The sequence below is a fragment of the Mastigoproctus giganteus genome, chromosome 11 (assembly GCF_048544385.1).
Source record: "Mastigoproctus giganteus isolate SK-2022 chromosome 11, ASM4854438v1, whole genome shotgun sequence".
NCBI classification, from domain to species: domain Eukaryota; kingdom Metazoa; phylum Arthropoda; class Arachnida; order Uropygi; family Thelyphonidae; genus Mastigoproctus; species Mastigoproctus giganteus.
Window position 1 is genome coordinate 159,507,922 of NC_143585.1, and position 16,092 is coordinate 159,524,013.

General features: G+C 38.8%; 1 protein-coding gene across 1 annotated transcript in view; it reads right to left on the reverse strand.

Moving 5' to 3' along the window:
• Positions 1-16,092, reverse strand: part of LOC150078537 (uncharacterized) — a 147,888-nt gene that overhangs the window by 106,708 nt on the left and 25,088 nt on the right. The window contains exon 4 of the mRNA XM_090384601.1: positions 13,938-13,976. Within this exon, the coding sequence (XP_090240727.1) occupies positions 13,938-13,976 (39 nt within the window). The remainder of the gene's footprint in view (positions 1-13,937; positions 13,977-16,092) is intronic.

The following is a 16,092-nucleotide window of genomic DNA, read 5'->3' on the forward strand; positions in this document are numbered from 1 at the left end:
CAACAATTTTCACCGTGATGACCAGCCTCCAGGAATCAGGAGGCGCCTCCGTAGCCAGGTGGGCAGAAGGAGCAGTGCGTAGCACACGCTTCTTGATTACACCGCGGTTCGAGCCCGTGACCACCAAATACGAAGGATGCGGAAAGGTCAGGGAATGACCACCGCAAATCCCCGGAGCAATATGGCGTTAGTTGCTAATGCTCCTAAAAACCAAATAACAACAACAAAAACCAGGAATCAGTAAGTTTGGAAAGACGGGGAATACTCACTGCATTTGCTAATGCTGTCGTTCTGTTATGAGGCGTCAGATTAGACTTCCGATTAAGAGCAAATGGATAGAACGGGTTCCTTCCCCATGGGGAGGTTGATTGATTTATGAGTTCTTGGCGCAAGAGCTACTGCGGCTAAAATGCACCTTGAAAGTTTTATGCAGCAGTTCTCTTGGTGTTTGTATTTTGCTGGAAGCAATTTCCAAGGGTCGAGGAGTGTGTATAACTTAATATAGGGACAACATTTCATTTCATATTTGGTTATAGAAGTTTATTTCCCTGAGGAACATCCGTTATTTTTTCTTGTCTTCCAATATGGTTTTGAGAGTGAGGGAGTGATGCTTGGTTATTAACTCCTTAAAGCAGTTTCGGCGCTCAGCTGCAAAAGCTGGACAAGTAATTAGTGCATGTTCCGTGTGGCAGATAAGACACAGAGGAGATCCTCTCCTCGCAAGAGATGTTAGAGGCTAAAATGAGTGTGCCCTATTCTTAACCTTGCAAGTATCACTTCGTCATGTCTGTTTTGTTGAAGGATTAATTTGATGCAATTTATTATTGGTTAGCCCATGCTGAGGCTAGTTTTTGAATGTATAGCGAATCAAGGAACCTGATATATGCTTGCCTCGCTGAAATTAGGGTAACACTGTTGATGTGGGAGGGACCGAAAGACCGGTGTGTTTGTACTGACAATTATTCAGAAATATATGATTGCTTCTAGAAGACGAACAAACGAGAACAGCTGGTCGTTAGGTACTAGCTCTTTTGGGTGAAGTTTGCTAAGGAGGTCCCCAATGTTCTTAGTGCACCTGGGTTGCATGAAAAGCCTGAGTAAAAATAACGACTAAAGAAGTGGCGACCATTTTGGCAGGGGTAGTCCTTGTCACTGACAATGGGTCTCATACGATAGCTACCTTTGTAAACTTTGATATTACGGAACATGTGTGGACTCTCCTCTGGAATGCCGTATTAGATCATTGGCTCACGGGAACACACGCGGATTCTCTAAAGGTGGCCTACCCTGATGTAAGGTATTAGAAGACAAAATTCGACCTATTTTAGATGATTTGATGGCATGGGCTGAAATCAACAAGCTGAAGATATCTCCGGTAAAACAAATTTCATGACATTTAAAAACCACTTTAATTATGGAAGACCACCAAGAATTCAACTGAATGGTTTACAGATACCTTATGTTCCTCAAAACAAATATCTTGGCATAATTCTCGATGATAAATTAACCTTTCTCCCTCATGTCACCAAACTGAAGGAAAAATTAGAAATTTTACTGCTTCGGTCATAAGAATCTCCAAAAGAGACTGGGGTTTGAATAAAAAGACCATGAAACTATATTATAAAGCAATATTTCTGCCTATAGTTTCGTACAGAGCAGGTATTTGGCACCAGAACATCATTAAGGTGAAAATCAAAAATAAGCTACTATCAATTCAAAGAACTGTGCTTCTGGCACTAAATAATGCCCCTCGTACAGTATCAAACAATGCCCTCCAAATCCTTGGAGGAGAACTGCCTTTAGATTTATTTATCTTATACCGTGGCATGATTTATAAACATAAGAAAGGACTGCAGGTATCTATTATGGGAATTACAACAGACCCAGTTAGTAACTTGAAGACAGAGCGGAAAAGAATATGGAGTGAAATGGTTAGTATTTGGCAAAGTAGATGGAATGAGTCTGTGCCTGGTGAAGTCACAAAGAATTATATTGAAAATGTTGAGTTTGCTTCTACTCAACCTTCTGTTTCATGGTTTGCACCAAGCATGTTTACGACGTATTTATTAACAGGCCATGGACCTTCGAGGGCCAAACTTTTCGACAGAGGTTTGGAGCCGGATCCTTTTTGCACCTGTGGTCAAATGGAGGACTGGATCCATGTTTTACTATTTTGTCCGCAATATACAGACCATCGAGTATTGCTACTTAATCAGGTTCCAAGTCTAGCTGAGGACAATGTAAAAATACTAGTTGAGAACAAAACAAACTTTGAGACTTTCCAGACTTTTGCAGAATCGGTCTTTAAGAAAAAACTTAAACTAAGAACTCAAACCCAAAATCGAATTTAAATCTGACAGCTGAGAAGTTAATATATATGTTCGTATCCCATTAAATATAAATAGAATGACTTGTTGTAAGATATGTAAATTTAATTGTATTATTAGGATTTATAGTTAAAATTCTAGTATCTTGTACAAATGTAAATATGTTTATTGGAGTTTTCCAAATTGGCTTGTATCTGCTGAGGCTTGGATATTTTTCCCCCTTTTTTTTTTTTTTTTTTTTTTTTTTGCTGGTTTCCAGGTTTAGGCAACCTGGGAACGGGACTGCTGGCACCCACCGGTATTGCACTATCTCCGGTGGGTGCGGGATTTGTACACAAGGCACTAAAGGTGATAGTAGACCCAGGTTTGGCTGCTTGTGCCTGGGGGACGGGCAGCGGCTGCCTAGGTGTTGGCTGCTCCCTGGTGGCAAGGTGGACGTACACAAGCGATACACCAATACAAAAAGCTTTGCAGAGTTTCTGCACCAACACAGACGTGCAAGGTGGGCTAAGGCCTAGGAGCCACCCTTGCTTGATACAGGTAAAAACACACACACACACACACACACACACACACACACACACACACACACACACACACACACACACGTGTTCATACATAATATAGTATTTTATATATGTATAATGAGAATGCTAATGTATATATATCTTCTTTGTAAGTTTTGTATATAATTTGTAAATAATTATGTGTACAAATAAATGGGGGGAGGGATGTGGACTCTGGTTTAGTTAGATTTAACTTCAGAAAGGATGTATTGTCTAATTTTTGCAATTTTGTGAGAGTCCCTTTCTTGAAACTCGGCATAAACTTTTTTTGGGGTTGAAGGTCCTCAAGGAAGTTTGGACCAACGCCAAAAAATCGATGTAAGAGAGTGTGTTGGGTGTGGGTGCAAATGCCAAGTCCTCTTTCTAACACTTTGACTGGGAGAGCTGTTGGCTGCTAAGATTCACAACGAGCGCTTTCTCTCTCTCTCTCTCTCTCTCTCTCTCTCTCTCTCTCCAAAGCCGCTAATGTTCGGAGGCAGGGCTCCCGAAGAGCTCGCACTTCGGGAGATCCTGTTGCTCTGTAGTCCTGGAAAAACCTCTTTTAGCAAACACAATAAGCTTGGAGTTGCTAGAGTTGCCTGTACCCTAAATGACAGGTAACTACATGAGGAGGGAACCATAAGAGTAGTTCATTTTGTGTCATATTATTTCTTTTCATTATTTTTTCAGCTCCTACAGGAAAGGCCTCGGGCTTCCTTGCACCATATGATTAATATTAATACTATTTTGCACATGCGTAATGTCAAACGACCTTCCAAGAGTGTGAGAGCTTTGGAAGAAGTATAATCATAGACAGAGACTTCATCCAGGAAGAGACTTCCACCAAGTTGTGATCTCAGGTACCTAGAGGACAGCGTGTTTTGGAGGCTTTTTTTTTTTTCTTTTAGCAAAACAAGCAGATGGACTAGAGAATATATTCAACGTACTGACAAAATACACTCGGGTGCATGAAACATTATCAAGTTACAGGTCACACGAGCTCATGGACCTGTAAGTTGAAAATGCTCGTTTCGAGTACTTTGCAGGATTGCTGGTCAGGAAAATTCCAAAAGTGTTAACGCATGATTAGAATTGTCGGCATTCTATGGCAAATGTACGAGGCTCTTCTTGCTCGCCTCTAGCGGGAATGCCTGGAGGACAGTTAACATTAGTAATAGAAAAAGCCTTGGCATCGCTTCCAGAAGGGCCGCTACAACTGGCAAACTTCAGATCTCTAATTGAATGGCAAAGCTTTCTCGTGATGAGTAGTTTATAAAAATATTTTTATAAAAAATTCATTTTTAATTTTAATTTTTTTATTTTTTAAATGTTTCATTTTTTATTTTTAAAAAATTAATTGGTTTATAAAAATTATTATAAAAACACATAAATCGGCATTTCTGAGTTTTAACTTATTTTAATCTCAGAGCTACATAAATACAGCAAAATAACAAATTAATTAAAAAATTATCCTTCCAGTCCAGATTACGATAATCTTCAAAACCTCATTCTGTAAACTAGATTTCCCACAAGCAGTTTTCAAACTGGGGTTGCAGGCATTCCTGTAAAGAAATTGGGAAAATAAAGAAATTAGCCGTTTCTAACTCTCATTAGCATTATCTAATTCTGCAGTTCAGTTCCTTTGGTACCAATTATACTGTCCTAGATCCGCCAATCCGAAGATCACCAATCTAACGCAGCCGATACCTCACGGAAACGAGTCCTCAACGTACATCGATTCTGCATAATGTTTCACACTACCCAAAGTTCGATAGTCGCAGATGATAGTAACTCGGGTCGCTGATCAAACCGTGTTTCCCAACCTTTTTCAGATACGAAGCACTACATTTCAGACAGAAGCCACTGACAACTTTTATATTAGAGGAAGACCCCAAAAATATTAGAAAACAATGCAGATACGTTAGTAACTATTTTGAAATAGAACGTGTAGTCGTACTTAACATACTGTATGTAATATATATTTTTTGTATACCTAAACTTTCCTTGGCTGTTGACAGGATTTTTGCCTACCGCAAAAAAGCTGGTTTAATTCCCAGTCCCGCAAATACTTTTCATAAGCTCTCCAACCACAGATTGGGAACCACAACAAGTTAAGGGACGGCTCTGCAGTCAGGTAGAAACGGCATTGGTAAGTATCGCAAACTACTCACAACTCTCCAGAAGAAAGGTGATCCCGAGAAAACAGAAAACCGAAGGACAAACTTAAGGGTCGTTGACCAGACTGGCAGTGTACTTTGTGAGAAAATTTTGTGGACTGAAATAAATGCAAGATGCATTCAGAATAAGCTTCTCTGAAGAATGTTTACACGCAAACCAGGACGATTATAATTAACATCACTGAGACACAGCAGCATGAACTTAGAATCAACAACTTAGTGAAACTGAACTGTTTTTTTTTTTTTTTTTAATTGCATGTGTTCTCTGGTCGGTTAGCCTGTTTTGCTGGACGAAACACCCGAGTTTCCGGGAAGGGAGTGTGGAGCGTTCTTGCTAGCCTTGCCTGAAACCGACTAACCTAGGCAGTGAAAAATTACTATAAAAGTTCCTCGCATCGTTGATGGAATTCGAAACCGGGCCTTTTCCACTGTGATGTGGGGAACACGGTGATTGTAACCACTGTGCAACCCGCGGACTAAATAAAACCAAAGTTTTATTAATTTTCGCAAGCTCTTCAACCTCCACAACATATGGAGCTTTATTTATATCGCTAAACGATAACAAGAAGGGGAACTCCTTATCATTCCCTCGTTTGAAGCTGAGCGGGCCTTTGTTTCAAAAAGTCTTCCCGTGTAGCGCAGTGGTTAGTTATAATTACTGTCCCCTCCTCCTCAACACACTGGGTGGAAAAAGCTAGAACACGGATACCGTCAATGAGAAGATGATAAATTTTTACGAGCTCTTTTTGACCCCGTGACTGAGTTAGTCGGTCTCAGACGAGGATAGCAAGGAAAAATCCGTTTTCGCCCCTCGGAAAAGCGGATTTTGCGTCCAGCAAAACAGGCAAACTGACCATAGAACTCACGCAATATATAGACATAACACACGCAGGTAGATGATTCTCGGGTGGCCCTAATAAGACAGGTTTTTTTTTTGTTTGTTTTAAAAATAGTTTAGAAAATATGAGACAAATTTTATGATAAATAAAATCTTTCGTTTTTTGTTCCATGAGTGATAATGTCTATTAGTGTATTGTTGCTCTTCTTCGCGCAGAAAGTGCTCCAGTACTATTACTGAAATAGAAAGATCGGTTTCATACGTCATAGAAGATGATGGTCAGACATGCTACCAACACTTCAGCTGCTTTCTCGGATGGCAGCCGTATGAGCCGCCTCCAATAGAGAATTCCTATTAAACATTACCACGAGATGCAACAAAATGCGGTCCATCCGCTTCTATCTCTTCAAGAAACACTCCTCCCATCCGACAGGAAATGGGAACTAAAAAAGTGAAGTTTGCTCCAGACTTCCTGAAAAAGCTCTACTGTTTGAATGAGACTGTGTTGGAAAATTCATCGGTTACCAGAGTTTGGCGAAGAAATGACCAAAGGAAAGAGCAAAACACGCGGCCATTGCCGAACACGTTGCCCACACCGCGATGTCGTGATTGCAGATAGGTCCCGCCACTATCGGCAACGCGCCTGGTTGGAGTCGTTGAACGTCACATGCTCTAATACCTCGGTCAACAGGAGCAGTGGATGTCGTGTCCACCCTATCATTGAAGCAACCATTTTGATGAATGACAAACGTTGGCAACGTTCACACGCGTCACAGCCACAGGCTTCAATATCCAACCATTAACCATCACATCATGATTGGCATTACACGTCCTCATGTTCCACACTCTTAACTGTCAGTTTGGCTGATGAAGGTTAAACTAACCGAAAGCTTTTGTATGTATCTAATTTAATATTGTGTTTTCCAATTATATTAAACTTGTCATTATTTATTCTGTCTCCATTTCGCTCCGTGTCCGCAATAATCCGCAACAGTAATAAAGAGCAAAACATTCGTAGATTCTGTGAAAAATGTAGTCACAACTTACATTATGGCAGTCTTAATTATGAATCTTTACATACAATTAGAAAAGAGTCCTGGATTCAGTGCTGGCTTCGTTTTGTCTGGTACCGTGAAATTTGCGTCGGCGCAACAAACGTTCAAAAAATTTGAAAATGCGCTAACGATTTGTATAATTGGTCATAAATAAAAAGAAACAAGGCTTATGCAAGAATTTTTTTCTAAAATTCATTTCACGAGCACAAGTGATACTTTAAGTGATACGATTAAAACTGAGACGATTCATTTATCCCGACCTGCGATAAATTATTTCTCAAAAGTCTCTATTTTCCAATTTTTACAGAAAAGGGCAGTTCGTATTTTCGTTTACAATTTAATGCCAATATTTTCTCTTTCAAATAATGAATAAATTATAATTCTTTAGTAAGCGGAAGTACGTTTAAATCCCATAATTTGCGAGTGATCCAAATATCCGAACATCTTACCCAAAATGTTAACGATTTAGAAATTATATTTAAATAAAATTAAGCTTATATTATTACCAGTGATAGCAATAAAATGATTTTAGATGTACCACCCATATTGTAAAGCCCTACTCTAAAATATTCTGGTGTAAATTGGTCAAATATCATGGTTGTTTGTTTGTTTGTTTGTTTTGTTTTTTGAAGCATTAGCAACTAAGGCCATATTGCTCCGGAATATACGGAGGTCATTCCCTGACCTTTCCGCATCCGGTGGTGACGGGTTCGAACCCGGGTCTAATCAAGAAGCGTGTGCTACGCACTGCTGCTCCTTCCCACCTGGCTACGGAGACGCCCAAATATCATGGTAAAGGTTTTCAGTTCCAATTATGAGTAAGCGGATTCATTACATATTCTGGATTCATTAATTTAGACGAGTAATGATGAATACTTATAGGAAACCAGAATACAGTAAACTACACAAGGATGATATTACTAAATACTTATAAAAATACTATATGAGTAAATCTTATTTTGTAATTCTTAAGTATAAAGTATTATAAGAAATTAACAAACAAATTAAGAAAGAAAAAAAAGGTAACAGCACTTTTCTACTGGAAATCGTTCGCTTCCACCAAGGTGGGATTCGAGCCCATCAGGACGGTAGTTCAGTGTCTTAACCACTGGGCCATCACGCCCCTTGTATTAATATTATTGTTGCTCTTATATTATTTCTCCCTGATTGGGGGATTCCACTCCGTGACAGGTACTGCTACCAAGTACACAGGGTGGTTGTAATGTCTGGTGTTACTGTTGGTCGAGGAACTCTGACTATCTTACAGGTGTTCAGGATTGCGACTTTCTGGAGTTCCTTGTAGGTGATCTCTGGGAGACCTATTGTTACTAGGCTGCTATTATTAATATTATTAGCCATAAAGTGCAAGGAAGCCTGAGGCTTATGCCGCACCAGTCAAAAAAAATTTCCTGAGAGAGAGAGAGAGAGAGAGAGAGAGAGAGAGAGAGAGAAGTAGAAAAGAATCACCAAGGAAGAGAAGAATGATGATATCCAGCTCAGAACCCTGGGTGTGCCAAGCCCATACTCACCAGATGTGAGCCCCTGGGGTTAGTTCGAGGATCTGTTCTTGGAACCACTGCGCAGTTACGGTACACCTAAGAAGAACTATCTTCAATTTGAGACCAAATTGACTAGGCCTATCGTACGCAATGGCTACAACTAGTTGTACCCTTTGCAAAAATTTCGCATTTCGTACCAGAGGTTTATTTTTATTTATTATTATTATTTATTTTATTTTTTTTTTTTCAGGAACAAAGGACACGATTGTGCCAAAGTGTAAATTGTTAATGAGTTAAATAGTTGAAGTGCAAATTGCTAATAAAAAAAAATAATAACTATTCGGAATTTATAAAATTTAACAACTTTGTGCACACCTAAGAAGAAATATCTTCAATTTGAGACCATTTCCAGCCCGATCGATTAAGCCCATCGTTCACACTGACTGTCGAAAGAAAAATGCTTCGGTATTAAATATATAGATGGCTTCCTTGCGTAGAGTCCACTTGAATTTAGCCTTCTTAACACGGTTGAAAATGTTTTCCCCTTTGGCCGCAGCAACCGCAAGAGACAGTTGATGACAGGACATTGTAGGGTTCAGTCTTGCTGTTAGAGCCAGATAGCGGTCTATTCTGGTTGACGTAGGCCCACGAACGACATTGGCCAGTTCTACTTGTAATGATTCCCGTCTACTGAAACTGCTTCCATAGTGCCGAGACAGAACACGACATTACACACCTCGAGATCATTACACACCTCGAGATCCATACACTTTTAAATCTTTGGCCTTTACAGTGAACTGTTACACCCACAATGAAAGCAACGTGGAGATGGGAGAAACTCCTGGTGCAGTTAGACACAAACATACTAAGCACTATACACTACACTAGTGCCGAGACGGCAACTGAGTTAAACATTAAACCAACATTCCATCTCCACTTGCCACTGCCCGGCTTCTAGTCGTCCAACGGCCTGCCATCTCAAAGGATCATCTAAACGGTGATGACTTACCATCCTGAGTACTGGAAATGTGGCTGTTCAACTGAGGAAGCCTAAAACGGGAATGAAGTGATATGGTCGCAACTCGTGTTTTTATAAGCATGAATAGTTTGCATAATATGCGGCTTTCTAAGGTGGTAGGTCGATTTCTATTGTATACACGGAATTTGGATGACAAGGTTGTGATAAATGGTTGTTCCTCAGATTGGGTTGATGTAAGAAGTGGATCAGTATTAGGACCACTGTTTTTGATTTTTATAAATGACATCGATGAAGGGATAGAGGGCGTGTTGTCTAAATTTGCAGATTATGTAAAGATTGGTAGAGTAGTTAACGATCACCGCCAAGCAGAGCTTCTTCATGAAATATATAAGACTATTGTAAGACCACACTTGGAATACTGAGTCAAGTATGGAGCCCGCATCTAAAGAAAGACATTATGCTCCTTGAAAGGGTCCAAAGAAAAAGGGCGTCCATATGAGGAAAGACTTCGAATATGTGGGTTGCAGAGTTTGGACACTAGACACCTTAGAGGGGATTTGATTGAAGTGTTTAAGGTTCTGAGAGGCATAAACAAAATAAATGAGATCGAAAGTTTCATGGTTATAAATGATTCTAGAACAACGGGCCATAATTTAAAGTTACGGGGAAGATATTTAGACTGGATTGCCGGAAGTTTTATTTTATTTTAGCCAGCGAGTTATAAATTACTAGAATTCAAAAGTCAGCTGGGGGAAAGAGGGAAACGCATAGGTTGTCTGTTTCCTTTTCTCTTATTAATTATTATTTTTTAAAATTTCTTCTTATTATTTTATTTATTTTTTGTTATTTTATTTTATTATTATTTTATTTTTTGACTAGTGCAGCATAAGCCATAAGGCTTCCTTGCACCATGTTGCCATTGCTAATACTAATATAAAATATTCGCCATCGGCGACCCTGTTCACAATAAAATATTCATGAAAAACATTTTGTTCTGTTAATTTTGTTGAGCAATGTATTATTAGATGTTTAAGATACATAAAGAGTTCACCTAAGTTTTCTTTCTCACCAAGTACATGAGAGAACGTCAGAGGAGTTTGTAGATTTGCCACTGTTCGGAATGAGATAGCTGGAAAGGATAGAAATCAATCAGAATATGTCTAACTATAAGTAGTATCTGACATAAAGAACAAAGTAAAGGATCTTCCCTTAAGAGCAGGGGGACACGGCGAGATACAATACATCGCCGTGCTTAAATAGGCTCTTTGCAACTCAGCACCATCAATATCTACTTCATCTCTTTTTTCGGTGTTCCTCTTTATATTTCTGTTTAGGCCATGTCATTATTTTATTCATTTATTTATTTTGGAGACATCAATTCGTGCGAAGAATTTTTCTGTTCTTCTTGAGCACAGGGTGTTTCCTGTACTCGAGGAAGTTTACTGATTTTGTCTATAAATGCACTTTATTCTACAAATTGATTTGGGCTTATCTGCTGGCATTTTTCTGTTGAAATATAGAAATGAGAACGTAGAACAAGAATCCGCTTCTCGTCTCCTGATGGGACATTTTATTTTCAACCTTATATTGCTGTTTGCTTTCCAAATACAATACGCGCATTTCATGTGGTTTAAAAAAGGCTAGATTATTTTTCGCGCAGTTTGGACAATGGGCCGACTTGGAGGTGGTGTAAATTGGCGATCGTTTTCTTTTGATCTACAGCAGGGACTCTCCATGCGTCAAATCAAAAGAAACATGACAGAAGCTCTCCGATGTGCCTCCTGAGATTGTCATATCGCTGATAGGACAGCAACTTACCGGGTTTGGTACATGGCCATGCCTCATAACTCGAAGAATGAAAACAAACGATACACGGGCAGACTGATTTTGCAATTCAAATACCCTACTTTTACAGACTGTAGTGAAGCAGATCTATTAAAGAGTTACAGATCATATAAGAGTGAATAAACGCTCTTTCTATGTCATTATTCGTCACCTGTGGTTCCTCAACTTCTTCCTCTGAGATGGATAGAGAGTCTCACTCTGTGTAATAATTGTACAGAGTGGAGTAATATTGTGTGAGGTAATCTCAACTGCCAGCTCTGCAAGGTCTTTTGTTTAATAGCTTCGCTGATTGATGACCTTTGTGTGGTTTCTATTCAAAGATCCGAGAGTAGAATTTCGATCATTTCTGGTGAGTCGATCCAGGTTTCTGCAGTCTTCTGAAATAAAAAAGAAAAGATAATTTTCCAAAAGACTGAGAATGAATTAGCAAGAATGAAGGCGTAACAAGCCGAAAGCAGTTGAGTTTTAGCTTGGAAGCTATTAAGACGAGTCGTCTACGGTTGTATTGTAATGAGCCTCTCCGTTATTCTGTGATAAAACTGATTCCATTTTTGACTCTTTTAGCCTCGAGTACTTTCACTCAGGTTTGCAGCTTCGCGGACTACTTTTGTTTATAGTGATTCTAGATAGTGAAGGGGACAGGTTACATCTGCTGCTGAATACTTGTATCGCGTACAAATATACAATAATCTGCAAGAGAAAAGATGTAATTTTCTACGGTATCTTTGCGTTATCGGGATATCGATATAATTATTCATATTATTTAAAACGGCAGTATCATTTTCATCCATTTATATCCTCTCTACATAGTATTAATTTATTATTGTGAATGGGAATTTTGATATATTCACTAATCACAGCATTCTATCTTTGAATATCATAATTCGAAAATTAAATGCTTTTACAAAATCATTACGACAATAACGGCTTTTAGTTACCAACACGTATACATTTATGTGAATAAGAAAAAAAAATCAATTATTACTAAATATACTACCACTCTTATACCACGTGAAATTAATAATATAGTTTATTAAGCTATTCGCCTAACTATTATACATTAAGGTAACGTTTCAGGTATCTTACCGATACCCATCATCAGACCGAGCTGTTGGGAGAACAAAAATTGAAAAGGCTACAAATTTGAATACAATTACCCTTTTCTAACCGTCTCTATTTTTTCCCCCAACAGCCCAGTCTGATGATGGGTATCGGTAAGATAACTTAATCGGTTACCTTAATGTATAGTAGTTTAGGCGAATAGCTTAATAAATTATATTATTAATTTCGCGTGGTATAAGAGTGGTAATATATTTAGTAATAATCTTAATGGAAAACAACCAGGTAATCCTTCCCTAACTATATTAAAGCACAATTTTATTTTTCTTAATTTACTTCGATATGTGCTTCGTTTAAATTAGTTGAAAGAAGATGATTACAAATGAAAATAAAAAATAACGGAAATCGAATAAATTAATTAAAATCCATTTATTTATTTTATTTCCGTTTCAAAATTACAATTACAAACATCTAAATGCGTAAAATTGAAATTTCTACGTACTCTGAAATCATTGTTTTGAACCATTTCCTCGGCTGTAAATTTCGGCTGCAAAATACAAGAAAAACAAATGGTTAGATGTTGCAGTAGCAGCACCGTCATGCACGAAGCAGCAATGTTAGAATGCAGCAGTGTGCATTGTAAATGCCTGACGTCGATTGACAGTTTGCGTTATTTTTCAAAAACGGTAAAACTTCAGAAACGGGTACCCCTTTCAAAATGGCGGCGAGGAGAGGAGGGGGGAAATCAGCGATTGCCGGGTTGTGACTCCGCCCACTCACTGCGTTTCCCCTCCTCTCCTCGCCTTAAGGGTGTCAAGTAACACGCGGATGACACGTGGCGCAGCGACAAATATGGCTCCCGAAAGCAAAGGATAAACCCAAGAATTTTAAAAATTCAAGTAACAAAAATGCACGTTTTCTGGAGTTTCCTTGGTGATTTGGCTTAGAGTCATAGACCACTTATCGTTGTTTCCGAAGCAAAGAATGCCATGCGGCATATTGCCATTCTAGACAATTTCGCTCCTTGTAGAATGTGGCAGCAGTATAGGGAAGACTTTTCTGCTACACTATGCCATGTGTTATACCATAGCCTCTACTGACGTAGTCTGAATATACTGGCGTGCAAAAAGCTTCATCTATCTGCTCAGAGCACCAACTAACCCCATTGAGCACCTTTCGGATGTATATCGGCTTCAGGTCAGACGAAATGCTCACAATTAGCAATAGAATTAACCATTGTGTTGAAGTGGAAATGGACGATGTCCTACATGACGAGTGCTCGCTTCCTCTTATCAAAAATTGGTCAAGAGTCTGCCGAAAGGGTTCCATTACGTAATTAAGGCCAAAAGTGGCCCGATAAGTTATCTAATATCGTTCGTATCAACAAATGGTTCTTCGATACACGCAAATACCACGTTGCTTTTAACAATACGTGTACTTATATAAGCGTTTTGATATTGGTCCAATTTTATGTATTCTCTTGTGTATTCCGGCCCTTAACTGTTCTTTACCTATTCGATTATTATTATGGTCGTAATATTCACACTAAAGATAGAACACTGCTAGAGCAGAAATATGAAAAATAGTTTCTACTTCGTTTCAATAATACATACCTTATATTCTTCGAGAGTGTCTAGCATGCAATCCAACCACTGTAAAAGAACATAACAAAAAACAAAATATGTATAGTATTTGATTTCCTGACTTTCAACAAATATTAGGCTACGAAATCAAAAAAGTAAATTTAAATTGTCAATATTGCAAACCATTGCCAACTGAGAAATAAATACGATGCACATGATCATATATATATATATATATATATTTTTTTTTTTTTTTTTGTGCTGGCCTTTTTCCCTTTGCTTGAAGCGGGATTTTACTGGTGCCTAGGTGCGGGATCGCTGGCATCCACTGGCCTTGCACTCCACTAGTGCACGCGAGATGCATTTTTTTTATTTTCATTTTTTTTCTTTGAGTGATCCCAAACACATGGGCAATCATTATGAGTTAGTGGAGGTCAACCATGGTTCACGATCAGTTGTGGCCCACCTCCTCATGGTGTAAGACGAGTATTGGGCTGGCTTTCGTGGTGATCGCTTTCCTGGTGGCAAAGTGGCTATACACAATAACAACACACACACACACACACACACACACACACACACACTACAGAAACATAACGTTACACACATTCTGGCCATTTTATCGAATTTTGTATGATCACAGTGTACCATGGCGAAATTGAGCTAGCATTCCGGAGACACCCTACATAAGATACCATACATGTGTACCTCGGCATTGTTTCGGAACAAGCTTTACGACTGGTGAATCCAGATGGCACTGGACTCTTTCAAAAAGACAACGCCCTGTGCCACAATGCCTGCATTGTGCACGAATAGTTGAAGGATGATGATGTCCAGATCGCTAGATTTCTCCGGCATCAACCTCACCAAACGTTTGTGGGATGCTGTTGAACTCAGCATTCGTCACTCCACGCCAGTGCAATATTCCGTCCCCGAACTTTAGGATGTGTTTCTGTCCATCTGGTCCAGGATGCCTGAAGACAGCTTCCGTGGTCTCGTGGAGTCGATACCACGTTGATGCAAGCAGTTATCACAGCGAAAGGTGTGATAACTCTCTTAAGTAGTCATGGGCGTCCGCAGAGGGGGGGGGGCAAACGGGGAACTTGTACCTCCCTGGGATCTAGTAAAAAATTCCACAAATTATAATCGTCAAAGTGATTGAGATTTGTAACCTTACACCCTCGACCGTGGGAGGCTTTGTCTGCCTTAAAATTTTATTACGGGTTGGCCGGTTTCGGCCCTCGGCGGAATAACCATAGAACACGTGTTTCATCTTTTGCAGCAATAAAACAGAGTTCCTGTTTTTGGTTCATCGACTGATATTCCCCAAACTTTGCCAGAAGTTCTGGAACATTGCGACTATTTCCTTCTATTAATTCGGCAATAACTATTGGTATGACATTACCTGTTACGACCTGTACCATTGAAAGAAATTTCAGCACCTTGAGACATGGTTAAGGTGTCCACTATCTCGGAAACTCGCCTATAAGGTTTATGTATGATTAGTGTGCACAGGAAGAAACTAGAAGAGGAAGCGGTAAAGAAGAAATTTATTGAAAATGTCATCAATAGGTTTGCAAGCGATAGACGGAGAATTCAATTCTTAAACGATACGTGATTATTGAAATTATTATTATTATTTATGTATATATGAAGTTATGTAAAAGAATATAAGAAACAGAAAAGGAGAAAGAGTACCAGAACAGATTAATGCCATCAAATTTATGATTGAACATTACATCTGTCTTCTGTATATAACAATTTTTTAGTTAATTTTAATACCAACTAGATAAATTGGAGAATTTAGCATAAATGTATTAAGGGTGCAAACTATACTCATTAGTTCAAAGGGCCAAGTTTAGCTAACCTAAGTTGGACTTCTCTGTTGTACCCTATAAATAAACGCATAAAATAAAATAATATAAAATAGTAAAATTAAAATGATAATATAGCTAATTATAGATATATGGATACAATGAATGGAACGTTAAGGCTAGCTCCACCCACTCAATATATCCCATCAATAATTAGCTGAAGCTATCTGCTTCTGTTTGCCATCTGGCAAATGGCAAACAGAAATGAGTATAGTTTGCATCCCTAATACTTTTATGCTAAATTCTCCAATTTATCTAGTTGGTACTATAATTAACCAAAGAAACTGTTATATGAATTCTTGTTTCGTTTA